Below are 27937 nucleotides of genomic sequence, written 5' to 3'. Positions count from 1 at the left end.
TCTTTTCTCGCTGCGATCCCTGACTGGGCAGCATGTTGTCAGAATAATGTTTAGCCAGGTGTTAATCTGTGTCTGGAGGGAAGTGCAGGAATTCATTATTCATCTAAATGGAGGGAGGTCGTTCTCGTGGGATGCTGCCAGGGCTGAGGCCAGCCTCCTCCTGGCTTACTGACATGTGCCAGGCAGCCAAGCAGACGGAGAAACACAGCGCAGAGCATTCACACTGGATGGAGAGAGTGAGATCGCAGCAGGGCTTAGTGGGCAGCTTGGCGGAATCTGAAGGCTACGGTCCCTTGTCTTGTGTTGCCCACCTAAACGGATACCCCTTATTAATCATTTAGTACATCACTCTTCTGCAAACTTTAAAGATCAGTTTTGGGTGACAATGATTAAGTCCAGCTGGTTTTATGTCAAGTTCAAGTATGCAGAAAAGGTAAGCCATCATATTGTTACTGTTATCATTGGTTTTGGCTATGTGCTTTGTATGGCTTTTGATTGGGCAATCATCAGGTACTTTGTTAGAGTGACAGGTTACAGTATTTGGATAAGTTTGTCATGATCAATCCTGTAGAACTTGAATATGATTTATTATTTTGCGATAATTTGATTTGTTATCTTTGGTTTTACATTATTTTATTTTCGTCCTTCTGGAGAGTAAAACAAAAAAATAGAGATTTTAGTTTCTCCTACATCTGCACATGAAATAACAATCCTGCGTATGCATTAGGGATAATTAGCACTGTATGTTTGCTATGTATCTATCACTTATTCTGTAGAAATGGATTTTATGGTAATATTTGGCAATGTGGCATGCCTTTAGGATTACTATTGAGGTCATTTTATTCCCTAGGTGATATTCTTCTGCCACTATGATAGTATAATAGCTATTGGGTAGGAAAAAAAATCATTCAATTCATCCTTAAGTTACATTTTTAATTGAAAAACTTAGCAAACGAGATATATCTCTTATGGAGACATTAAATAATTGTATTAGTTACTATTAGACAATAATATTTTACCACTGTTGTCATATCTGATTATTATCCCTTATTATCCTGAAATATAGTCGCTTATATTTAAATGAAAACCACTATTTGTATCTTTTTCTGGATGATTTACGTTTTGAAAATAAATAATAAAATTATAGTGATAGTTTTGTCTATACCTAAAGTGTATTAACAAGAAAATCACATGGGATTTTTGGAGATTTTTTTTATTTCTTATTGAATATATGGATATGTAGAGGTCTCTTTATCTTCTCATCATTTTTAAAAGAAACTGTTTAAAATGTTGTTCTCTAACTAATATATACTTGTAAACTTGTGATTTTGGTTTATAGATACAATTTAAAGGCAAGTGCACATAGATCCCCAAAAGTCACATCATTAATGTTGTATGTCAAGGTAAACTTTAGCAATCACGACTATTGAGTTCAGAGCTTAAAGAGAACCTGTTAGCTGATATATACTGCCCATACTGTGGGCAACATGTATGAGCCACTGGCTTTATTATCCCATCCAGGTATGTTGGACTCTGAAATGTTGTGGTGCTTCAGAGGAAAACATAGTTTAATAGCCAGCCAAGGACCAAGCAACCCTGTAGACCAGTCAGACAGGCAGGTTCACCTCGGCTTCTCCTTGCCCTCTGAACGTGACTGACCAGTCTCTGCCTACCTGCGAGTGTAGGCAGAGGCCTATCAGTTCAGAGCAGCAGGTGTGGAGAAGCTGCTGGAAACCCATCTGTCTGATTGGTCTACAGTGCGGAATGGTCCTTAACCAGCTATTGGACTATGTTTTTCTCTGAGACTCTGCTATGTTTCAGAGTCAACCATACCTGACTGGAATATTACAGCCAGTAGCTGATACATGCTGCTCACGGTTTGGATAGCATGTATCAGTTGACAGGTTCTCTTTAAACTCTGAACTCAATAGCCGTGATTGCTAAAGTTTACTTTGACATACAAAATTAATGTTAGGGTACGTCCACACAATCAGTATCCGCAGTGTTTTGGACGCAGCGTGTTTTTGCTGCTTTCAAAATGCTGCATTGTACAGTACAAGCACAGTAGATGGGATTTATAGAAGACCCATACCCACTGTGCTTCTTTTCTATGCAGCGTAAACTCACATGTGGTGCAGCTTTCCCAGCCATAGCACGTCAATTTATGCAGGTGTTCTCAGTGGGAGAATCTGCTGCACTCATAATCCTAATCGTGGGTACGGATGCAGCATTCTCCCTCGGAGAAATCTAGCATCTCTGTAAGAGAAATTATACTACATCTAGAACGCAATGTCTCCTGATTGCATGTACGTACCTTTGGTCTAATACATACTTACATCAGTAATTTGGACGTTTACCTGAACACATATATAAAAAGTTAGAAATTTATAACTATACATCTTTCTAATCATACTACCGTATATATGTTGACCATGTTTCAGATTGAATAAAACTTACTGTTAAATTCTGAACTTTTATGGTATGGAGTTAAATACTATGATGATGACAAGGCAAACAAAATTTCAAAAGAATTTTGTCAGCCTTCAAAAATATTATCTCCCAAAAGAATCAATCCCAGTTTAGTCCATTCACTATTACTTTGGTACTAGCAATGCATATCCAACAATGACCTACCACTAAGTGCTAGCAATATGCATCATAACATACCTGCCATACATCTAACAATTTGCTTTGAATGACATGTTACAGGTCATAGGATACACAAGACTCTGGGGATACCGGGATTTTCTACATTTTGTTGGGTCTTCTCTATACCCACTGTACACATTTTGGGTACATGTGTTAGGGACTAACCTTATACAGTCAGTATATTTAAAATAAATCTTAAAGATTTTTGTTGCTAAAATAAAAACTAATTATTATTAAATTAAAGATATTTACACATTATATCAACTATTATAAACAAACTTAATCTATAATATTCCTTTGAACATAGCATAGACTATGTAAAAAATATGCATTGTGCTAAACAGAAAACTATGGTACCCATGACTTTCTTGAGTTCTCCATATCATTCTCTGTAACAAGAGGCTTCATATTTCTTGGTTCTTATTAAATGTCCTCCAGTTTGGAAAGCACTCTTAAGCTGGTGTCACACATAACGACGACGACAACGACGTCGCTGCTACGTCACCATTTTCTGTGACGTTGCAGCGACGTCCCGTCGCTGTCGCTGTGTGTGACATCCAGCAACGACCTGGCCCCTGCTGTGAGGTCGCCGGTCGTTGCTGAATGTCCAGCTTCATTTTTTGGTCGTCACTCTCCCGCTGTGACACACACATCGCTGTGTGTGACAGCGAGAGAGCGACGAAATGAAGCGAGCAGGAGCCGGCACTGGCAGCTGCGGTAAGCTGTAACCAGCGTAAACATCGGGTAACCAAGGGAAGACCTTTCCCTGGTTACCCGATGTTTACGCTGGTTACCAGCCTCCGCTCTTGCTGCCAGTGCCGGCTCCTGCACTGTGACATGTGGCTGCAGTATGCATCGGGTAATTAACCCGATGTATACTGTAGCAAGGAGAGCAAGGAGCCAGCGCTAAGCAGTGCGCGCGGCTCCCTGCTCTCTGCACTGTGACATGTAGCTGCAGCACACATCGGGTTAATTAACCCGATGTGTACTGTACCTAGGAGAGCAAGGAGCCAGCGCTAAGCGCGGCTCCCTGCTCTCTGCACATGTAGCACAGCGACGTTATGATCGCTGCTTCTGCTGTGTTTGACAGCTAAGCAGCGATCATAACAGCGACTTACAAGGTCGCTGTTACGTCACAGAAAATGGTGACGTAACAGCGACGTCGTTGTCGCTGTCGCTTAGTGTGACACCAGCTTTATAACGTCTGAGTGGCTGATAGGGCTCAACAAGAGCAATGGTGTATCGGAAGCATTTATACACTAATTAGCTTTAACAAAACCACTGACAGGTGACGTAAATAATATTATCTCATGACAATAGCACTGAGATAAGATACATTAAGCAGTAAAGCCCCCGTCACATTTAGCGGCTTACCAGCGATCCCGAAAACGATGCGACCTGATAAAGATCGCTGGTAAGTTGCTGGGAGGTCGCTGGTGAGATGTCACACAGTCATGCCTTACCAACGACTCAGTAACGATACAGGTCGCAGTAGCGACCTGTATAACGATCTCTGCTGTCATTGGGTCCCTGTCACACAGTGTCAAACATAGCGATGCGTCCTGCCCAGCAGGACATCACCTTTGAAGAAAATGGTCCAGGACATTCAGTAACGACCAGCGACCTCACAGCAGGGGCCAGGTCGTTGCTGGATGTCACACATAACAAGAACGCTAGTGAGATCGCTGTTGCGTCACAAAAAACGTGCCTCAGCAGCGATGTCGCTTAGTGAGATGTGGCCTTAACTGAACTGTCAGTTATTGAGATTGATGTGTTGGAAGGAGGAAAAATGGGAAAGCATCACAATTTACTTAACTTTAACAACTATCAACATGTGTCACCAGATCCTCTCCAAAATGAATGGTCTTGTGTAATGTTTCCAGTATGTAGTAACAAGTTTACCTAAATCTTTAACAACTAGCAGGGACGAACTAGGGTGTCTTGGGCCAAAAGAGCAATTGACTCTAGGGGCGCACGCTACAGCTATATGCAAATACTGTTAGCCGTTATCCCCGTTGAGAATCAACAGTAAAATACAGGAGACTCCTGCAAATCTACTGTGCACCCTAACTGGGATGTACAATTATGGTAGTTTGCATTAAATAGGTTTTTGGTGAAAACAAGTTATCATCTAGCCACATAATTGACGATAACTTATTAATTGTTGGAATTCGACCATTGGAAACCACACTGATCGGAAGAGTAAGGAACCTTTATCCCTGATAGGGCACTTTTATCCTTTTATCCTCAATTTAAAATGCAGCATCAAGTCGGATGTGTGACTGCAGGTCCTTTCATCCTATTTGGAGCTACCAGAAAAAGCCAAGTACAGCGCTCGCAGCTACAAAGGGAATGAATGGCTCAGTGGTTGAGTCGAATACAAGCTCCATTCTAATGGGGATAAAAATTTGCCATGCTGCCCATCGATGTAGTCAGACCCCCATTTATCAATTCCCGAACACATAGTGTAGTGCATTTATACACTAATTAGCTTTAACAAAACCACTGAGAGGTGACGTAAATAATATTATCTCATGACAATAGCACTGAGATAAGATACATTAAGCAGTAAAGCCCCTGTCACATTTAGCGGCTTACCAGCGATCCCGAAAACGATGCGACCTGATAAAGATCGCTGGTAAGTTGCTGGGAGGTCCCTGGTGAGATGTCACACAGTCATGCCTTACCAACGACTCAGTAACGATACAGGTCGCAGTAGCGACCTGTATAACGATCTCTGCTGTCATTGGGTCCCTGTCACACAGTGTCAAACATAGCGATGCGTCCTGCCCAGCAGGACATCACCTTTGAAGAAAATGGTCCAGGACATTCAGTTACGACCAGCGACCTCACAGCAGGGGCCAGGTCGTTGCTGGATGTCACACATAACAAGAATGCTAGTGAGATCGCTGTTGCGTCACAAAAACCGTGCCTCAGCAGCGATGTCGCTTAGTGAGATGTGGCCTTAACTGAACTGTCAGTTATTGAGATTGATGTGTTGGAAGGAGGAAAAATGGGAAAGCATCACAATTTACTTAACTTTAACAACTATCAACATGTGTCACCAGATCCTCTCCAAAATGAATGGTCTTGTGTAATGTTTCCAGTATGTAGTAACAAGTTTACCTAAATCTTTAACAACTAGCAGGGACGAACTAGGGTGTCTTGGGCCAAAAGAGGAATTGACTCTAGGGGCGCACGCTACAGCTATATGCAAATACTGTTAGCCGTTATCCCCGTTGAGAATCAACAGTAAAATACAGGAGACTCCTGCAAATCTACTGTGCACCCTAACTGGGATGTACAATTATGGTAGTTTGCATTAAATAGGTTTTTGGTGAAAACAAGTTATCATCTAGCCACATAATTGACGATAACTTATTAATTGTTGGAATTCGACCATTGGAAACCACACTGATCGGAAGAGTAAGGGTACCTTCACACTTAGCGATGCAGCAGCGATCCGACCAGCGATCTGACCTGGTCAGGATCGCTGCTGCATCGCTACATGGTCGCTGGTGAGCTGTCAAACAGGCAGATCTCACCAGCGACCAGTGAACAGCCCCCAGCCAGCAGCGACGTGCAAGCGACGCTGCGCTTGCACGGAGCCGCCGTCTGGAAGCTGCGGAGACTGGTAACTAAGGTAAACATCGGGTATGGTTACCCGATGTTTACATTAGTTACCAGTGTGAGCAGGGAGCAGGGAGCCGCGCACACTGAGCGCTGGCTCCTTGCTCTCCTAGCTACAGTACACATCGGGTTAATTAACCCGATGTGTAATGCAGCTACATGTGCAGAGAGCAGGGAGCCGCGCACACTGCTTAGCGCTGGCTCCTTGCTCTCCTAGCTGCTGTACACATCGGGTTAATTAACCCGATGTGTACAGCAGCTACATGTGCAGAGAGCCGGAGCCGGCAGCACAGGCAGCGTGAGAGCTGCAGAGGCTGGTAACTAAGGTAAATATCGGGTAACCACCTTGGTTACCCGATGTTTATCTTGGATACAGCTTACCTCAGCTGTCAGAAGCCGGCTCCTGCTCCCTGCTCGCTTCATTTGTCGCTCTCTTGCTGTCACACACAGCGATCTGTGTGTCACAGCAGGAGAGCGGCTTTGAAGAAAACGAACCAGGGCTGTGTGTAACGAGCAGCGATCTCGCAGCAGGGGCCAGATCGCTGCTCATTGTCACACACAGCGAGATCGCTAATGATGTCACTGCTGCGTCACAAAAAGCGTGACTCAGCAGCGATCTCGGCAGCGAGCTCGCTGTGTGTGAAGCACCCCTTAGGAACCTTTATCCCTGATAGGGCACTTTTATCCTTTTATCCTCAATTTAAAATGCAGCATCAAGTTGGATGTGTGACTGCAGGTCCTTTCATCCTATTTGGAGCTACCAGAAAAAGCCAAGTACAGCGCTCGCAGCTACAAAGGGAATGAATGGCTCAGTGGTTGAGTCGAATACAAGCTCCATTCTAATGGGGATAAAAATTTGCCATGCTGCCCATCGATGTAGTCAGACCCCCATTTATCAATTCCCGAACACATAGTGTAGTGCATTTATACACTAATTAGCTTTAACAAAACCACTGAGAGGTGACGTAAATAATATTATCTCATGACAATAGCACTGAGATAAGATACATTAAGCAGTAAAGCCCCTGTCACATTTAGCGGCTTACCAGCGATCCCGAAAACGATGCGACCTGATAAAGATCGCTGGTAAGTTGCTGGGAGGTCCCTGGTGAGATGTCACACAGTCATGCCTTACCAACGACTCAGTAACGATACAGGTCGCAGTAGCGACCTGTATAACGATCTCTGCTGTCATTGGGTCCCTGTCACACAGTGTCAAACATAGCGATGCGTCCTGCCCAGCAGGACATCACCTTTGAAGAAAATGGTCCAGGACATTCAGTTACGACCAGCGACCTCACAGCAGGGGCCAGGTCGTTGCTGGATGTCACACATAACAAGAATGCTAGTGAGATCGCTGTTGCGTCACAAAAACCGTGCCTCAGCAGTGATGTCGCTTAGTGAGATGTGGCCTTAACTGAACTGTCAGTTATTGAGATTGATGTGTTGGAAGGAGGAAAAATGGGAAAGCATCACAATTTACTTAACTTTAACAACTATCAACATGTGTCACCAGATCCTCTCCAAAATGAATGGTCTTGTGAAATGTTTCCAGTATGTAGTAACAAGTTTACCTAAATCTTTAACAACTAGCAGGGACGAACTAGGGTGTCTTGGGCCAAAAGAGGAATTGACTCTAGGGGCGCACGCTACAGCTATATGCAAATACTGTTAGCCGTTATCCCCGTTGAGAATCAACAGTAAAATACAGGAGACTCCTGCAAATCTACTGTGCACCCTAACTGGGATGTACAATTATGGTAGTTTGCATTAAATAGGTTTTTGGTGAAAACAAGTTATCATCTAGCCACATAATTGACGATAACTTATTAATTGTTGGAATTCGACCATTGGAAACCACACTGATCGGAAGAATAAGGAACCCTTATCCCTGATAGGGCACTTTTATCCTTTTATCCTCAATTTAAAATGCAGCATCAAGTCGGATGTGTGACTGCAGGTCCTTTCATCCTATTTGGAGCTACCAGAAAAAGCCAAGTACAGTGCTCGCAGCTACAAAGGGAATGAATGGCTCAGTGGTTGAGTCGAATACAAGCTCCATTCTAATGGGGATAAACGCTTGCCATGCTGCCCATCGATGTAGTCAGACCCCCATTTATCAATTCCCGAACACATATGCCATGGAGAAGTGATTACTTGTTTCAACCAGAGAACTCTGTAACTGCATCTCTGCCACTGTATAATAGTCACAGGAGGGTGAGGGGTTAAACTGCCAAATATCTTTAATGGAGATAAATAACATTGTTTGAATTAATATAAGAGAGAACAAATCACTGACATACACAACACAATCTACTATACCAAGACTTTTTGTGACTAATGGTCATGTCACACACAACGACAGCGTCGACAGCGTCGCTGCTAAGTCACCATTTTCTGTGACGTAGCAGCAACCTTGCTAGTGATGTCGCTGTGTGTGACATCCAGCAATGACCTGGCCCCTGCTGTGAGGTCACCGGTTGTTGCTGAATGTCCTGGACCATTTTTTGGTCGTTGCTCTCCCGCTGTCAAGCACACACCGCTGTGTGTGACAGCGAGAGAGCAACAAACTGAATGTGCAGTGAGCAGGGAGCCGGCTTCTGCGGACGCTGGTAACCAAGGTAAATATCGGGTAACCAAGCAAAGGCTTGTTTATCCGATATTTACCTTCGTTACCAGCGTCCGCAGCTTCTTGAAGCCAGCTGCCTGCTCCCTGCACACGTAGCTAAGGTACACATCGGGTAACTATAAGCAAAGTGGTTTGCTTATTAACTCGATGTGTACTCTGGCTACAAGTGCAGGGAGCCAGCGCTAAGTGGTGTGCGCTGGTAACCAAGGTAAAGATTGGGTAACCAAGCGAAGCACTTTGCTTGGTTACCCGATATTTACCTTAGTTACCAAGCGCAGCATCGCTTCCACGCGTCGCTGCTGGCTGGGGGCTGGTTACTGGTCGCTGGTGAGATCTGCCTGTTTGACAGCTCACCAGCGACCATGTAACGACGCAGCAGCGATCCTGATAAGGTCAGATCGTCTGCGTCGCTACGTGTGACCTAGGCTTTACATTTGAGCTGCACTTACATCAGAGTACAGATTTAACAAATTAACCATCACAGATATACTGTTCAGCATAAATGAGTACACCCCAACAGATTTGTCAGAAAACTTCACTTTCCTTTTGAGATCAACATTTGCTATAGGATACCACATTGCAAAATATGCCCACCAGTGTTGGCCATTGATTACAAACAAGATTTTTTTTTTTGCACACTCACAAAATCATTTTCCTAACAAATTAATTCAAGGCAATGTTGCAAAAATTAGTATGCCCTAATAGAAGTCTAAGGATCTGAGCTAACATTTATACTACAACATTTTAATAAGCAAGAACTCAACCATAGGTAGGTCTAATTACTCATTAAACAGGTGTATAGTAGAAAGTTGACTATAAAAGTGTGTTCCTTAACAAAGAAAAACAATTCCCCATTCTATGCTGTCATTAATGGCACCATATGCATAAAAAATGAAAACAGACTTGAGAAAAAAAATATTTACAGGAGAAGGCTGAAGGCTTCAAGAATGACATGCATGAATCTTGGTCATGAAGGAAGCCTCTCTTAAAGCCTATGCACAAAAAAGCCAGCCTACAATTTGCTACGGCCCATGCTGAAAAAAATGAAAACTACTTTGACTCTATACTCTATAGTGATGACACCAAATGTTTTTGAAACTGTTAGCTTCAAAACTATGTGGCATCACAAAGATGAGTACAAAGAAAAATGCATGGTGCCTTCAGTGAAACATGGCAGTGGTAGTGTCCTTATGTGGGGCTGTTTGAGTGCTGCTGTGTTGGGACCTACATTGAATTGATAATATCATAAATTTGCAGCTGTACTGCTCTATATTGTAAGAGAAGATGCTACCATCACGCCGTGCTCTTGGTAGACGTGCACTTTTCCAACATGACAACTCAATATATACAGATGTAGTAAAGGTTATCAAAAAGAGTTTTTACAGGGATAACAAAAGCCTTAAAAAGTTAGTTGTACTAGTGAAAAACAGCTGGAGGGTCAGTTTTTAACTAAATCATGTGACTATGTATAAAAAGAGCATGTTCGAGAGGCAGAGTCTCTCTCACAACTGAATGGTCAGAAGTGAACCAATATGTGAACAACTGCATCTAAAAATTGTGGAACAATTTCAGAAAAATATTCTTCAACATAAAATTGAAAAGACTTTAAATATCCTACAATCAACAGTACAAAATATATATTGAAAAAAATCAGAGCCTCTGAACATGAAAGTTTATGTTCTGTTGTGAATAAAATAGGTCTATAAGAGATTTCCAAATCATTGCATTCTTGTTTTCTTTAAAAGTTACACAGGGATTCAACTTTTTTGAAATTGGGGTTGTATTTCTCATCTTGAAATATTTGTGCACAGATTTTAAAACAGTCTAGCAAGTAAAAGTACTTATAAAGAAAAAGTAAACTACAGGCACACATTGTAGTCCCACATAAAATGATAATGTGCCCATATAGTAAATAAATATTGATATTATTTGTATTATTAAGACAAATGTGGTCAGTACAGCTTTCTTTAAATCTACTATTTTGTAAATTTCTCCACATGATCTTACAGAATTCTCCCATCAATGTGGTGTGCATCGGATTCCATATAAAGTGCAAGATATAGTATATCTTTTAAAATAAGGGTGGCCTACTGAAATGACTAAGAAGTAATGGAAAATCTGTAAATTTCTGTAATGTTCAATTATGCGACTTTCCATAATATACCAACCTTTCTGATCCACCACCACTGAAAGGTCATGTTCTTCAAGCCACAACAGAAAATTGAAAGACAAATGGAGAATGCAGAAAGTTTCATATGATGACCATCAGGACATAGGTAATTGAAGTATAAATACTTTATTATTTTTCACTATTCTGAAGGGATTTCTTAGACAAATTTCAATTCATGATTTAAAATGATAGATCAATTTTCTTAAAATAGAAAAATATGTAGCACATGAAATGTGTGATTTGTAGTGATGGGCGGACCCAGACTGTAAAAGTCCGGATGCACGCGGTTTCCAACGTACCTGAGTGCTGGACCCGGGCCTGGAATTCTAAGGGAATTCTGGCTAATGATCCAAGTCCAGCAACTCGAGAAACAAAAAAAAAAATATAAAGGAAAAATAAAGAAAATAAGAATGAAGCAAGCACTTCATAGTTACCGAGTCTCCGATACGGCTGTAAGTTCTTCCAGGCCACTCATTCTTCTTCTGGGGTCGCTTGTTGTTGCTCATCCATATCCATTGCTTTCTCACCAGCCATCCTGGTGTCTGTGATTGGTTGCAGTCAGATGCATTACCAGCCTCTGTGACAGCATCTGACTGCAACCAATCATAGACACCATCTGCGGGTCACTGTAGATTGGAGTAAAAATAAATAAATAAATTGGTGTAGGATCCCCCCATATTATGATACCCAGCACAGATAAAGCATACGGCTACAGGCTGCAGTCCCCAGCTGTGCATTTATCTTGGCTGTGTATCAAAATAAGATAACCACATGTGACTTTTTTTAAAATTATTTAAATAAATAATTAAAAAAAACAGTGTGCCAATTTTGATTCCCAGACATGATAAAGCCCAACAACTGGGGGCTGGTTTTCTCAGGCTGGGGAGACCCATGCTTATTGGCCCCCCAGCCTAAAAATAGTAGACTACAGCCGCACAAACTTTCCTCATTGATTAGAGGCAACAATGCTGGCACTTTACTTGGCTCTTCAAGATTGCCCTGTTGTGGTGGCAATCAGGGTAATAAGGGGTTAATGTCAGTTCACACCTATGATACCCCCCATTACTAATCTGCAAGTGAAAAGAAATAAACCCAAACATCAAAAAAATCCTTTATTTGGAATAAAAGACAAAAAAGCACCATCTATCACCCCTTTATTAACCCCCAAAACACTACTGCAGTTCCAATGTAATGTACACAAGGTCCACGACAATTCGAACGCTACTACATCAGAAGGCACAGCGAGCAGCCATAGAACAATGACCACCCACTGTAACCTGTCAATCAAGAGGAGTGGAGCTAGGAGAATCTGCCAGGTATGGGCCTCTTGGACTAGTCACCCAAGCATTATAGTCCCCGATTGGGGCTTATATGTTGGCTTTCTTTGAAAACTGTAGTGTATCAAAGTGAAACATTCCTGCCGGAAATGACAGAGCCAATGTGTGATTCATGCTGGCCAAGGTTCATGAGGCATATATCAGCTGTCAAGTTCACTTTTAGATAATTTAACTTTGCACACGTATTAGATTGATGTAATATTCTAAAGGAAAATTGTTGGGTAATTAGCATTGCATTAACTATAGATCTAGCAAAGGTTAACTTGACTTAAGATGAGAGATAAGTAGATTGATTTGTTGACATCCAGGTCTGTGGTACATGGTGGCTAAACAGGAGTTTAGGCAAACTTTCACTTTCCTGCATCCCAGACCACAGCATTTGATTTGTCAGGGCTGGCACAACCTGTCCATCATGTCGACAGATGATTGCCAGAGGAGATAAGAATCCCACATGTCCAGTTTCGGACTGTTGATACTTTTATTCTTCCTGAGATAAGTCCACAACATCGTGTAGTGGCTCACTCATAGAGAACACAGGTATGTAAGGTGTGTGGAGGGCTTTATAATGCATAAACCTAAGTAAGGTGAGGATTATTATAATTTTTAACAGCTTATCTGGTCATCTATGGCTCAGCAAAATGGCCGCCATTTTACTGAATTCATGTAGAAAGTTCAATTCCACTGGAGTAAATGAGTTCTCTTCTAGTTACAATGTAAACATGCGTTTCTTAGTAATGATATGGAATTTATTTAAAATCTAATGTACATGTAGGGCTCCAGGATAAACAATAAATACTTTTTAAAATAGCTGGGGAAGAAAGGTCTTTTAGATAAAAATTATCCACTGTATTTGAATATAAGTTAACTCAAACACTATAATCATTCCAAGCCAAAAAGATGAAGTAAAAGAGCATATATAGTATATCGAAATGAATGGTTTTACCTGCCCTTCTACTCTTATCTAATTAAAATTAACATTTTTACTCCATACTCATTGGATGTTGTAAGAAAGACCTTGATGTTCTCTAACTTTTTCACAATATGAAAATTCTAAATAAATAATTATTATAACTGTTGATTGTATTAAACCAATTATGCATTTATTAGTTACTTGTCAATATATCACCCTCGTGAAAAATGCTTCCTGGTGCAAGGAGAGAATTTTACAGACATCTAACTACCTCTGAGTCTGTTTTTCCATCTGACTACAAACTTCAGATTTAAGCCGAGCTATAGAGGATACAGTACATGACTGAGTGTGTCTGCTGAAATCTCTTCTGTCCTTTTCCTATCACATTTAGGAGATCTTCTGTCTTGTACAACTTTTTTAATCAACAGACGGATTCAATCTTGGTATCTGAGAAGAGGAAACTTTTTTCTTACAATACTGATCACCTGAATGTGATGTGATAAAGGCCTTCTTTAGCTCAAGGCACCATATTTTAGAATGATAGTATATAAACTATATAACTAATTGACTGTGTATTTAACCTAAATGGTTCCTAGCTTAATCTAAATGGGCACACCAGCCAAGACAAGCCTTGCTTTGATGGGACTCTAAACCTAATATGTATCAAACAAGCCTTTCCTAGGCTAAAACCTACACAATTTAAAAGGCACATAGGATATAGCACTAATTAACAACAGCCTTCTGATGATGGGAAGAGTGCTCAGCTAGAAATGGAGACAGTCACTACTTCCAGTAGTATTCTATACATAAAAAACCTAAATAATTTCCTTTACCTCCAAACAAAATAAAGCAAGTGTGAACAGGTGTAAGCTGCTACGACTGTATAATATATACTTAAAAATAATACAGCAGTTTTCTTTAAGCGCTAAGGTAAATACAAACTTGGAATGTATGAATTTTGGACTGTATTCATGCAGAATATACTCGATGAAGATACATAACACACAAATTGACCAATTCATATGAGAGCCCATCAGTTACAATAAGGCGTACCTCTCTTTGATGGGACAATAAACCTAATATGTATCAAACATGCCTCTCTCTGGCTAAAAGGCTAGAAAGTTAAAGAGAAAATAATATACAACACAAATTATGAACGGCCTTGGGATGATGGGAGGAGTGCACAGCCAAATCCACATCTGATAACAGTATACAGTACCATGAAAAAATATTGATACCCTGTGAAAGTTTCCAGAATTTTTCATGTTCCACTCATAAACTTAAATGTATTTTTAAGGATTTGTAAAGTGTAGTGGAAATGATACATGGTTTTCACAGCACTTTCATAATATAAATCTGAAAATTGTGACATGCATTTGTATTCAGCTTCCCCCCCCGAGTCAATACTTTGTAGGAGCACCATTTGCTGCATTTACTACTGCCAGACTTTTGTGTTATATCTCTTTGCACAACTACAGGCTAAAATTTAGCAATTTTAACATTTTGCCACAGATTTTCAATGGGGTTTAGCTAGACCATTCAAAAAACATGGAGATGCTTTGATCTAACCATTCAATGACAGTATTATTAGGATGGTTGTCCTACTGGAGGGTTAACTTGCACCCCAGTATAAAGTATGTTGCAGGCACTAACAGAATTTCCTCCAGGATTGCTCTATATTTAGCTCTATCCATCTTCCCATCAACTCTGATCAGCTTCCCTTTCAATACTGATGACAGGCATCTCCACAGCATGATGCTGACACCACCATGCTTGATAGTGGAGATGGTATTTTCAGGGCTATGTGCATTATTAGTTTTCCGCACATATAGCATTTTTCATTTAGCCCAAAATGTTCAACTTTGGTCTCATCTGGCCAGAGCATCTTCCACGTTCTTGCTGTTTTCCCTAAATGACATTTGCAAACTGCATATGGCCTTCTTATGTCTTGTTTTCAAAAATGGTTTTCTTTTTGTCACTCTTCCATAAAGACCAGATATTGTGGTGTATACAACTAATAGTATGGTTGACAGATTCTCCCACCTGATCTCTGCAGTTCCTCCAGAGGGATCATGGGCTTCTTGGCTGCTTCTCTAATAAGTGATCTCCATACTTGAGATATCAGTTGGGGTGAACGGCAATATCTTGCTCTTGGTTGGTTTACAGATGTTCTATACTACTGGACTCATTCCATTTTTGAATGATGGATTGAACAGTCCTTTGTAAGATGTTCAGATGCTCTATCTTTCTATCTCTCTATCTATCCATCCCTCTATCTATCCCTCTATCTATCCATTATCTATCTATCTACCTACCTATCTATCCATCCCTCTATCTATCCCTCTATCTATCTATCTATCTATCTATCTATCTATCTATCCATTATCTATCTATCCCTCTATCTATCTATCTGTCTATCTATCTATCTATCTATCTATCTATCTATCTATCTATCCATTATCTATCTATATATATATCTATCTATCCATTATCTATCTATCCCTCTATCTATCTATCTGTCTGTTTATCCATCTATCTATCTATCTATCTATCTATCCATTATCTATCTATATATCTATCTATCTATCTATCATCTATCTATCTTTTAGTTATCATTTATCTATCTATCACAGTTATTACATTATGCCACAAGAACATTTACAATTCATTTGAGCATATATGGTCTATAGTGCACCTTCATGCACTGATAAGGATATTAAAATATGTTAAAGTCTAAGAAGTGATGTCATCTTTTCTCAGTAAAAAAATCTTTGCATATTAGCATGTAGAAGATGCTTGCATCTTTCTGTATCCAGCATTTTCCCAATGAGGCTGCCAAAAGTGGACTGAATGTTGCTGCTGTAAACGCAGGCAGACTGCCACTTACATGTCCTTGAGCAATGAACTGTGATGACACTTTCCTGAGCCTTGAAGGAATTTGTTGTGTTTGAGAGGGCAAGAGATGCTTGAAGCAGATTTATATGTGGCTATCTCTTTCCTCTCAAGTGCACACTCTAAATGCAATGAGGATATTGGGTTCATGCCACAAAAACTACAGGATACAATATAAAACATATTTCTTTTTTTTATATCCGAGCAGCCAAATAGAAAATTATCGATTTACAATCTGGGCATGTGACAGACAAAATGCTACATTAATCTTGAAATTGTCTCTCCAGTAAAGGAGACAAACTCTAGCACAGCGCCACCTTACCTGGCAGCCAGACTGGCTTGCAAAGTCTCCTTAAGGAGAATAGTGTTCCCCCGTGGTCCCCACATTAATCTTGATAATAGGGTGTTTGTTTTCATGCCTGTGTCCTTTCTTGGCTTATTGCAGTGTAAGGGTCTAGAAATGCTTGTTAATAATTGAAGAAGTGGATTTGTTTACAGTTGGTTACAAAAACTGTAAAAGATTAATGAACTGAGTTTTGTGGTTTACTTCCTCAGAAATGTGAGCAACAAGAGTAAAAAAGAAGAAAAACCTGACCTATTCTTGGTTAATTGACTGAAGTCAAGTTGTAATACCATTAAGCATTAACATAATGATAATAATAATACAAGAACATCAACACATAAAGTACTAATATACAGCACTAATGTGTCTTATCCGTGATATTGACATTGGCATTACAAGAAGGTATTGTCATTTACATTTTAATGATATTCACCTTTTTGAAGATTTCTGCTTGCTGTCATTGCATGTAAACTTTCGGAAAATCTGTACATGCTAATACTTCTCCAAGCCATTAAATTTAACTAACACTAATCCTCTGTGAATTACACACCCTGGGCTTTAGGTTCATACATTCTAGTAAACCAGGGTAAGTGAGAGATGTATGCTGCTTATGTATTTACTGGTGCAAAATCCCACCAAATATTAAGTCTGGAATAGAGTTGAGCAAACCTGAGGTTCGGTGTTTGGTTTTTGGACAGAGATTGGGTTTGGAGTTCATATGCTTTACATATGCTGACCACTCGCCTGAGCATCACTGTGCTCAGGTACGCTCGGTGCTCAGCCCAGTGGAGCCACTTGCAGTGTTTGAATGGCTCGCACGGGGGTAACAACAGCGTGATCGGTTGTAGTGTGGCTTCATATTGGCAGAGACTCAAACTGCCAATTAGTGACTTCCATTGGGGTTTGGGCCAAGTCCAACCCATGGAGGTATGGTTAGGCTTTACCTGCCACGAGTTCACTCACCTTTAGCCAGGAATGGATTTGTAACCTATGATGTAAACGTATGGTCAGATCATATATCATAAGAAATCCTATATACAGTATTTAAAATGATGAGAACTAAAACCGTGTATCAGAAACACGAGAAACCTCCATCTGGAAGAAATTGACTTTCTTAATTGCTAAAACAAGAACATTTACTATTCTTTTGAGCATATATGCTAGAGGTAAGAAAATAGCACTTTGGTAAATGTAATCATCACCCTCCACGGCAGGGGGCCAATAGAAGCAGAGGGGTGCAGATGAGCGGGACGTAAACATCCCGCCCACCTCCTTCCTTGCTCATTGCAGCCAGGACGCAGGTAAGGAGATGTTCCTTGGTCCTGCGGCTTCAAACACTGCGATGTGTGCTGCCGTAGGACCGAGGAACAACATCGTACCTGTCGCTGCATGGAGATGCCCGACACTACACCGAGTATACAATTTCGACACTTTTGCGCTCGTTAATCGTAGGAAAAACAATTCACATACTCCGATGTCGACAACGACGACGGATGTGCATCACTTTCGATTTGACCCCTTAGACACTGCATTTTTGTCACAGCAAAAATACTCAGCTTCAAAAACTCATCAAAAACTCATTGTTTGAATAGAGCTTTATGCCACATGCACTCGTTGAGTATTTGGTCAGTTTTTTACCTCAGTATTTGTGAGGTCATGTTTAGTATTTGGTCAGTTTTTTACCTCAGGATTTGTAGCCAAAATCTGAAGTGGAACAATCAGAGGAAATTATATCAGAAGACGTCCCAACTTTGGCATTTTCTATCCATTCCTGAACTTGGCTATAAATACTGACGTAAACTACTGAGCAAATACTGAACGTGTGAACATGACCTACAGGTTCAGCATGAGGGCAGTCAAACAGACAGTTTTTTTATTCAATGTGTAAATGAAGGATTGACACAGCACACAAATGCCTGCACAAAGAGATTTAAAGAAGATTTTTTTTTTGCCCTTTGGCACAGTTATTTTTCTTTGTGAAAAAAATACTATTTTGATAAAATTATATACTGACATGTAGAGATATGTGAATAAAGGCCCCGTTACACACTACGATTTATCTGATGATATGTCGTCGGGGTCAAGGTTTTCGTGATGCACTTGCGTCATCGTTAGCCACGTTGTTGCGTGTGACACCTACGTGCGACTCCGAACGATCGCAAATAGGGTGAAAATCGTTGATCCTTGACACATCGTTCAGTTTCAAAATATTGTTTGTCGTTTGGATTGCAGCAGACATATTGCTACGTTTGACACCCTGCCAATAATGAACAACATCCACACGATGGCCTTGGTCAAACAATATCTCGCTGAATGATGTAGCGTCGTTTGTGAGATGTGTACGTGTGACCACTATTAAATGACCTATGTGCGATCTCGGCAAATTGTTGCAACGATCTGGGCATGTCACATAGTTAACGAGATCGCTAGCGATGTCGCTGCGTGTAACGGGGCCTTGAATGTAATACAAGATCACAGTTGCTTCAAGTTTTTTGGAATTTAGCAAACATGGTGATTTTAAACAATTTGGGCTTCAATTCTTTATATTGCAGAAGACTACATTAGTATGAGAAAGCTTCGATGAATTCAGCCACACTTAGGCCTCTTTCACACGCCCGTGAAAATCACACATGTGTTTCATGGACGTGTCAAAGGTGCGTATTGCCGTCAGTGTGCTGTGTGTATGGCACATGTTTGTTCTCCGTGTGTTATCCGTGATAACACACAGAGAATGGGAACTTTCTACTCACCTGTCCCTGGCGTTGCTGTCCGTGGTGCTGAACTTCGGTCTCCCGCCCTGACGACTCCCCACTGCTTCTGCTTCCAGCCGCAGTGAAGTGAATATTCTATTAGCATAATGAGCGGCGGTCGGCAGCAAGTGACAGCAGCGGCAGAGACTGCAGGGCTGGAGAAGGTGAGTAACTCATCTGAGAGACTCATCAGACCAAAGCACAGATTTCCACTGGTTTAATGTCCATTCTTTGTGTTCTTTAGCCCAAACAAGTCTCTTCTGCTTATTGCCTGTGCTTAGCAGTGGTTTCCTAGCAGCTATTTTACCATGAAGGCCTGCTGCACAAAGTCTCCTCTTAACAGTTGTTCTAGAGATGTGTCTGCTGTTAGAACTGTGTTCCATTGGCCTGCTCTCTAATCTGAGCTGCTCTTAACCTGCGATTTCTGAGGCTGGTGACTCGGATAAACTTATTCTCCGCAGCAGAGGTGACTCTTGGTCTTCCTTTCCTGGGGTGGTCCTCATGTGAGCTAGTTTCTTTGTAGCATTTGATGGTTTTTGCCACTGCACTTGGGGACACTTTCAAAATTTTCCCAATTTTTCAGACTGACTGGCCTTCATTTCTTAAAGTAATGATGGCCACTCGTTTTTCTTTACTTAGCTGCTTTTTTCTTGCCATAATACAAATTCTAACAGTCTATTCAGTAGGACTATCAGCTGTGTATCCACCAGACTTCTGCACAACACAACTGATGGTCCCAACCCCATTTATAAGACAAGAAATCTCACTTATTAAACCTGACAGGTCACACCTGTGAAGTATAAACCATTTCCGGTGACTACCTCTTGAAGCTCATCAAGAGAATGCCAAGTGTGTGCAAAGCAGTAATCAAAGCAAAAGGTGGTTACTTTGAAGAACCTAGAATATGAGAAATATTTTCAGTTGTTTCACACTTTTTTGTTAAGTATTTTATTCCACATGGGTTAATTCATAGTTTTGTTGCCTTCAATGTGAATCTACAATTTTCAGAGTCATGAAAATAAAGAAAACTCTTTGAATGAGGTGTGTCCAAACCTTTGGTCTGTACTGTATGTAGAGGTCACTTTGACATTATTAAGGCCTCATACAGATGTAAATGATCTTTCTTTCACATAGAAAACATAAACAGAATTTCATATGTGTTCTGGATCAGATTTTCATCAGTGTTTGGTCAGTATGTCAGTTATTATCATCAGGGAAGATCTGGATGAAGCAAAGGCACACAGATAGTGCAGTACCGTAGGGAACAAAATGGGGATGAGGGTGATGGTAGTGCTCACCTGTAGGGGTCGTGTAGAAGTCTGGTAGGCCAGATTTGTAGCCCCTTGGCTATAGGAAATTATTGTCCAGATAGCAGTTTGGCAAAGCGGAGATTATCACGATGTGTGGACAAAAAAGCAGATGTGGGACCTCCACACAGTATTACCTGTTCCTGTGCCACAGATTTCTTGAAGGAAATATAGGCTCTGCTGTGGACCTTGTCCTGTGCTGCTCACTGTGTGGAGAATACAAGTCCAGGTGAAGTCCAGGTGAAAGGATGAAAAAAGCGACACTCGCTGAGACATGGAAATCCGGTCTTTATTGAAAAAGGTGCATAAAAAGCGGGTCTAAGACCAGGTGCTGGCACTCAGGAGGCCTTAGACCTGCATTTTCTGCACCTTTTTCAATACATGCTGGATTTTCATGTCTCAGCGAGTGACGCTTTTTTATCCTTTCAGCTGGGCTATCACAATGTGTTGGCTGCGCTCACGGAAAACAGACGATTCGTAGAGTAAAAGCATGGTTTTCTATGCTCACCAATGCATTTCACAGCTGGACTGGAGCCTTTCCCAAGGTAAAAAAAACAAATGTGGTAAAAAAAAAATATCATCAATGAATGAATTTCATTTAAATCGCAATTTGGGAAAGATTCGATGCACTGGATGAATTCAAATTTTAAAATATTTGCTCACCGTTTTATTTTTCAATATTGTAAGATATACTTCTGATATTCATTTTATATTATTGTTTTTTCTTTCATTCTTTTACTTTCGTGGATATTAATTTTGTTGTGGAATGCGTATGAAATACATGAATGATTCTACGTACTATTCTGTAGATGATAAAATCAACAGATGCCGCATATGTTAAGAGGCACAATCAGCAGTTTTTATGGTAAGCAATGTTTTATTGGCTGCCGAGTTAGCACTAAACATAAATGACAGTGCAATTTTCATCCTATTGCATGTATGAGATGACCTTAAAACAGAAGGATATATTCTATAAGGCATTGGTAGGAAGTATGACAGCTGGGAAGAGTAAGAAATAGCTGGGAAGAGTAAGAAATAAGTAAAGGATGTCTACTGGCAAAACTGCTCAGAAAAAAAGTCTGTATATATAAAGTATCAATAACATAATATTGCAAATAGAAAGGAGTGCAGAATTTGTGACAAAAGACAATCTTTTTTTTAGATTTCAAAGCAAAGGACTATTCGTTTCTTTAAAATTCCAAAATTTAATTGCATCTTCATTAAAAATTACACAGTGGACAAAAGCTAGTAAACAAAAAAAAATAAATCTTTATCTATTTTGTCAGGGCCAGGTGGACGGGCAGACCCAGGAGGTGGATCCACTGGGCCGAACTCCTAGATGGTGGTAAGGGGTCCGGTAGCTGGAGCACTATAGGCAGCAGAACAGTCCGTGCACACGAGTATAACGGAGAAGTCCCTGGGACCACGGAGTCACTGATGGTAGTCCGGATGGCGCAGCTCAGGTTCGGAAGCCGAGAAGATGTCAGGCGGGGTCCGGAACCTTTGGAGCGAGATGACGGGTCACCGCAGGGATCCGAGATGGTACGGACTGTCAGGATGGCAGATGGACAGCGTTCGGGGTTCGGGATTCGGCAGGACCGGATGGCGAGGCAGGCACGGCTCTACAAGAGAGATAGGTGAGTATATCACAGAGACACCAGGAGACCTGACTCCTAGCTTAAGAAACACGAAGATCAGGCCCCGCCCCCTTGGACATTAAACCCCTTTATACCCTGTACCTGTTTGCATCATATCCTGTTAATGGACGCTGGCCCTTTAAGAAAGGGTCAATGACCGCGCGCGCGCCCTAATGCGCATGCGCGCGGCCCGAGTGCCAGAAGCCAGAGCAGGAAGCTGCGAGGAGGAAGCAGCAGGGCCGGGCTGGGGCTGAGAAGCCGACGGGCGCCGGGAGCGGGGACCAGGACGCCGGGGACGCGCCGGCAATGGGTGCTGGAGAGCAGGGAGCGGCGGTGACCGGACCGAGGACCCGGGAAGCGAGGCAGGGGAGCCGGGGAGCGTGACAGGTGAGCCGGAGGGCAGCGCAGGGGACCCGGGGAGCGTGACATATTTGATTATATAATTTAAGCTATTTTCTAATTTGTATTAAAATTCCCTACACTTCGCTAACTACACCTATTAATTGCTATTCTATTTTATTTCTATTACCTTTCTGATGACGATTCATTTGAGAATCACAGTACATGCTGGGATACTCGAAGTGTCATCAGGGGATAGTGTCTGTGGCAGTGGCCAAAGCCTCTGTTCCCTCCCTGAAATGAAGTGTAATCCTGATGCTCATTCTAGGGGCTGATCTGTCCCTCTGTGCCCCTCACTGCTCTATCCCAGCTGTCCCTGCTCTTTCCCTCCCTGTGCTTTGCACAGTGACAGTGCCTGCTCTGTATCGGCTCAGATCTGTAATGATCAGCCCGTAACAAAGTGGTGTCTACATGCAGGAGACCAGATGGTGATATCATTGGTCTCCTACATGTAGACATTGCTCTGTTACTTGTTGATTTTACAGGTCTGAGCAGATAACAGAGTGAGTGCTATGGACTGTGCAGATCGCACACTGCACATCACAGGGAGAGAAAGAGCAGGGACAGCTGGGGTTTAACAGGGACAGACCAGTCAGTGAAACAAGCATCATGATCAGCTTTGTTTCAAGGAGGGGACAGATGCTGTGGTCACTGCCACAGACTCGGCCACCTGATGACACTTTGTGCACCAGGATTCTCAAACGGATTTTTTGTCAGATAGGAGATAGAATTATGGGAAAGCTCATCCAACTGAGTTCAAAGTCATGTCATTCTTCTCTCTTTGATGCAATTTTCTACTATGATTAAACTGACAGTTGGACAGTGGGCATTTTAGGTGAATTGTGCAAAGTGAATTGAAGATTGTTTCCAATTCACAAATTTGAATTTCTAAAAAATAAATCGCACAAAATATATTCAATAAGAGTTGATTTGCTCATCTCTAATACAAATATTGACAGTTTGCTACAGATATGTCTCCAATATTTTAATCTTAAGGGGGCTTTACACGCAACGACATCGCTAACGAGATGTTGTTGGGGTTCCAGAATTCGTGACGCACATCCGGCCATGTTAGTGATGTCGTTGCATGTGAAACGTACGAACGACTGCTAACGATCAAAATTACTCACCTAATTGTTGATCGTTGACACGTCGTTCTAATCCCAAATATCGTTGCTGTTGCAGGACGCAGGTTGTTCGTCGTTCCTGAGGCAACACACATCGCTACGTGTGACACCCCAGGAACGAGGAACAACACCTTTCCTGCGTCCTCTGGCAACGAGGTGGGCGTCACTTTCTTTCGGCTGCTTCTCCGCCCCTCCGCTTCTATTGGACCACTGCCATGTGACGTCGCTGTGATGCCGCACGAACCGCCCCCCTTAGAAAGGAGGTGGTTCGCCGGCCACAGCGACGTCGCTAGGCAGGTAAGTCCGTGTGACAGGTCCGAGCGATGTTGTGCGCCACAGGCAGCGATTTGCCCGTGACACACAAATGACGGGGACGGGTGCTTTCACCAGCAACATTGCTAGCGATGTTGCTGCGTGTAGAGCTGCCTTTACTCTCATAAGGTAGCCATGTTTGTAACAAAGCCTCTTGGGCTGCTTGAAGCTGTGTAGTCACTGTTGTGTTTTCATTGAAAGCATTAGCATTATGTGTGTGGGATAAACAGGCTCTGGTGAATATAAGAGGAAGCTTATTTGTCTTATACTTCAAGCTTGTTGAAACTCTTTCCGCTTATCTGAACTCCCAAACTCTCATCTATGGTGCTCAACATGTGTGGTCTTCTGTTAAAATAAACATTCATGTTGCTTTCCAAGTTTTCAAACTTTAAAGAAAAACAAAGTTACTAGAGTTCAAAGTTTTGTAGTATTTATAGAAAGTAGATATACAAACTAGCTCACAAAATGTGTAACACATAAAAGTCAATTGTTGTTTGGGCTTATTACACTGTTCTACATATTTTCCAAAGTTGTCAGGTTCAGTTACGTAATGAGCCATTTCTTAATTTTTTTGATGTCCCGAAATCTTACAATAAAAAAATCTTTTGCTGCCTCTTGTTTCTATGACATCAAAGAGTTTTCCTTTTCTGCTACATATAATTAATGCATAAAAGTGTCAGTACTTTGAAACATTATAATTTTTGCAAATATAAAGATGCAGAATACTTTGTTATGACAATTTTCTGATATTTATTTTCTGAAAACTTAACAATTCAAATAACTAAGACATGTCTAAACAATATTGCTAATTACAAACAGTTACAGAAATTGCACTACATAATTTGGTCCTCATTCAGTGACAACTCTTTTTTTGCTTTTCTCTTGTACTCCTGCATCAGATCATCTCTTACAATTGACCAACAGTAATCTGTTGGAATTGATGGATTCCATTTTCCTTTATATCTTTTCTTCATAGCCGGAAAATCTTGATGAAATTTCTCACCGTGCTTGTCACTCATTGCTCCTCAGTTCGGAGGAAGCGTAGATGTGAAAGGAAAGGAATCTTTGAGGACGTATTACAGCCAAGATCCTTATATGTTTTGAGGAGAGTTATCCCCAACTCTTTATAGTTATCTGTTCTTGAGTTTCCCCAAATAATAGTTACCACTAAGCTACCCATGCAGTTTTCTCTTTGCCCTACCACAAACTGAGAAACTCCTCATTTTGAAGAAGCTTACGAATTTGAGGTCCATTAAAGTATCAATGAGATACTTAAATACTTTTGCATTCTTATCCATTGCCTTTACAAAGTTCTTTGTTAGGCCTAACTTAATATATAATATTGGTAACAAAATCTTATGTGGGTCAACAAATACTGAATGCAGGACATTTTTACTCCCTGGCAGAAGTGAATGTCAGTGAGGCAAGTCTATTTTATTGTAGTTATATTCTCTTGATTATCCCACTCACACAGAAAGCAACAGTATTTTATGTATCTACCATGGAGACCAAGTAAGAAGGAACCTACTTTTAAGTCACCGCAGAGGGGCCACAAATGTTAGTCATAGTTCAGGCACCTCATCTGCTGTTTCATATTGTCATAGGTTTCTTTCCTGTGGACTGCATGTGCAAATGAAATTGAAAGTATTGTATAACCATTATGCAGCAAGATGGCTTTTAGGCTTCTTTTTACAAGTCGCTGAAGAGTCTCCCTTCCTTTAGATTATGACTTATCTTCTGAGCTTCCATTAAACTGTTGATGTTGCATTTCACAAGATCGCCCTCCATGAGGAAGTATTAGGCAAGACCTTTATCACAGTTGTGGAACAAAGAAATCCATACATCGCCTTCTAGGAGATTCCACTGTTGTAGCCTGCAACCTAAGAGATCAGCTTAAAGGCCCCGTCACACTAAGCAACATCGCTAGCAACGTCGCTGCTAACGAACAACTTTTGTGACGTTGCTAGCGATGTTGCTGTGTGTGACATCCAGCAACAACCTGGCCCCTGCTGTGAGGTCGTTGGTTGTTGCTGAATGTCCTGGGCCATTTTTTAGTTGTTGCTGTCTCGCTGTGAAGCACAGATCGCTGTGTGTGACAGCGAGACAGCAACAACTAAATGTGCAGGCAGCAGGAGCCGGCTTCTGCGGAGGCTGGTAACCAATGTAAATATCGGGTAACCAAGAAGCCCTGTCCTTGGTTACCCGATATTTACCTTTGTTACCAGCCTCCGCAGCTCTCAGTCAGTGCCGGCTCCTGCTCTGTGCACATGTAGCTGCAGGACACATCGGGTTAATTAATCCGATGTGTGCTGTAGCTAGGAGAGCAGGGAGCCAGCGCTAAGCATTGTGCGCTGCTCCCTGCTCTGTGCACATTTAGCTGCAGCACACATCGGGTAATTAACCCGATGTGTGCTGTAACTAGGAGAGCAAGGAGCCAGCGCTAAGCGGTGTGCGCTGCTCCCTGCTCTGTGCACATTTAGCTGCAGCACACATCGGGTAATTAACCCGATGTGTGCTGTAACTAGGAGAGCAAGGAGCCAGCGCTAAGCATTGTGCGCTGCTCCCTGCTCTGTGCGCATGTAGCTGCAGCACACATCGGGTAATTAACCCAATGTGTGCTGTAACTAGGAGAGCAGGGAGCCAGCGCTCAGTGTGCGCTGCTCCCTGCTCTCTGCACGTGTAGCTGCGTGCGCTGGTAACCAAGGTAAATATCGGGTTGGTTACCCGATATTTACCTTAGTTACCAAGCGCAGCATCTTCCACGCGGCGCTGGGTGCTGGTCACTGGTTGCTGGTGAGCTCACCAGCAACTCGTGTAGCGACGCTCCAGCGATCCCTGCCAGGTCAGGTTGCTGGTGGGATCGCTGGAGCGTCGCAGTGTGACATCTCACCAGCAACCTCCTAGCAACTTACCAGCGATCCCTATCGTTGTTGGGATCACTGGTAAGTTGCTTAGTGTGACTGGACCTTTACTCTTTGACAGTTGCAAATCTCTAACAAGATTGTTCAGTTCTCTTTGTGTTATAAGGTGAGGTTCAGTTGAAGTTGCTGACAGAGACTCTGGGTCACGAGAGGAAGATGCTTCATGACACTGAGCGCCCTTTTCTTCCTCACTTGACTTGACTGTAAATGTTTCTGGTGGTTTTGGAACCGGCAGATTTACTGTATGTGGTACTGGGTGTATTGCAGATGGAATATTTGGATTCTGTAAAGTCCGCTTTTTTCCCTTGAAATTTCTTTCTTAATGGGGGCAACATGCAGAAATAGCAATTAGTATTATGAACAGCTGACTCTCTCCAGATTATTGAGACTGCAAAAGGATTAGATTGTCTTTCACTTGCAACCACTGGGTAAGATGTGATGCACATCTATTGCAGTATGTGTGTGCAGCCCAACTCTTGTCCTGATCTCCTATTTTGCAGTCAAAATTCAGGTTGTAGGCTTTCCTTATCATGGAAGTTAAATTTCACCTTTGTGATGCAAAAGTGACTTTGCATATGTAACAAAAACTATTCACTTGTTAATGCAAGAACTAGGCATATCTGAAAAAAACATGTAGAGACATGTCAATATACTAAGAAACAAATCCTAAAACTGTATACATTAAACAGATAGCATTTATAAGAGTAGGTAATGCAACCGTAATTACATCATTAGTGCTGAGCTGGCATTTTTGATTGGTCGCAGTAAGATGACAGAATACTGAAGGCTCAATAGACTCAGTAGATGATGTAATAGACTAGCTGCTAATAATGCAATATTGAGGTTAAAACAATAAAGACACAACTTTTCTATAAGGCTGTATGAAAGGTGTCATAAATAATTACAACCTCCCCTAGATCTTGA

General features: G+C 41.6%; 1 protein-coding gene across 6 annotated transcripts in view; it reads left to right on the top strand.

Annotated features, from left to right (window-relative positions):
- Nucleotides 1-27937, top strand: part of AUTS2 (activator of transcription and developmental regulator AUTS2) — a 1876064-nt gene that overhangs the window by 504145 nt on the left and 1343982 nt on the right. The window contains exon 1 of one of the 6 annotated variants that reach the window (XM_075336343.1): nucleotides 308-433. The exons of the other annotated variants lie outside the window; for them this stretch is intronic. Coding sequence (XP_075192458.1) covers nucleotides 386-433 — 48 coding nt within the window. The 5' untranslated portion in view covers nucleotides 308-385. Of the gene's footprint in view, nucleotides 1-307; nucleotides 434-27937 lie in introns of those variants that run through there. 6 annotated transcript variants of the gene reach the window in all.

Source organism: Anomaloglossus baeobatrachus, chromosome 2 (assembly GCF_048569485.1).
Source record: "Anomaloglossus baeobatrachus isolate aAnoBae1 chromosome 2, aAnoBae1.hap1, whole genome shotgun sequence".
NCBI lineage: Eukaryota > Metazoa > Chordata > Amphibia > Anura > Aromobatidae > Anomaloglossus > Anomaloglossus baeobatrachus.
Note: the sequence above shows the minus strand (reverse complement) of the source record. Positions and strands in the feature narration are given on the sequence as shown.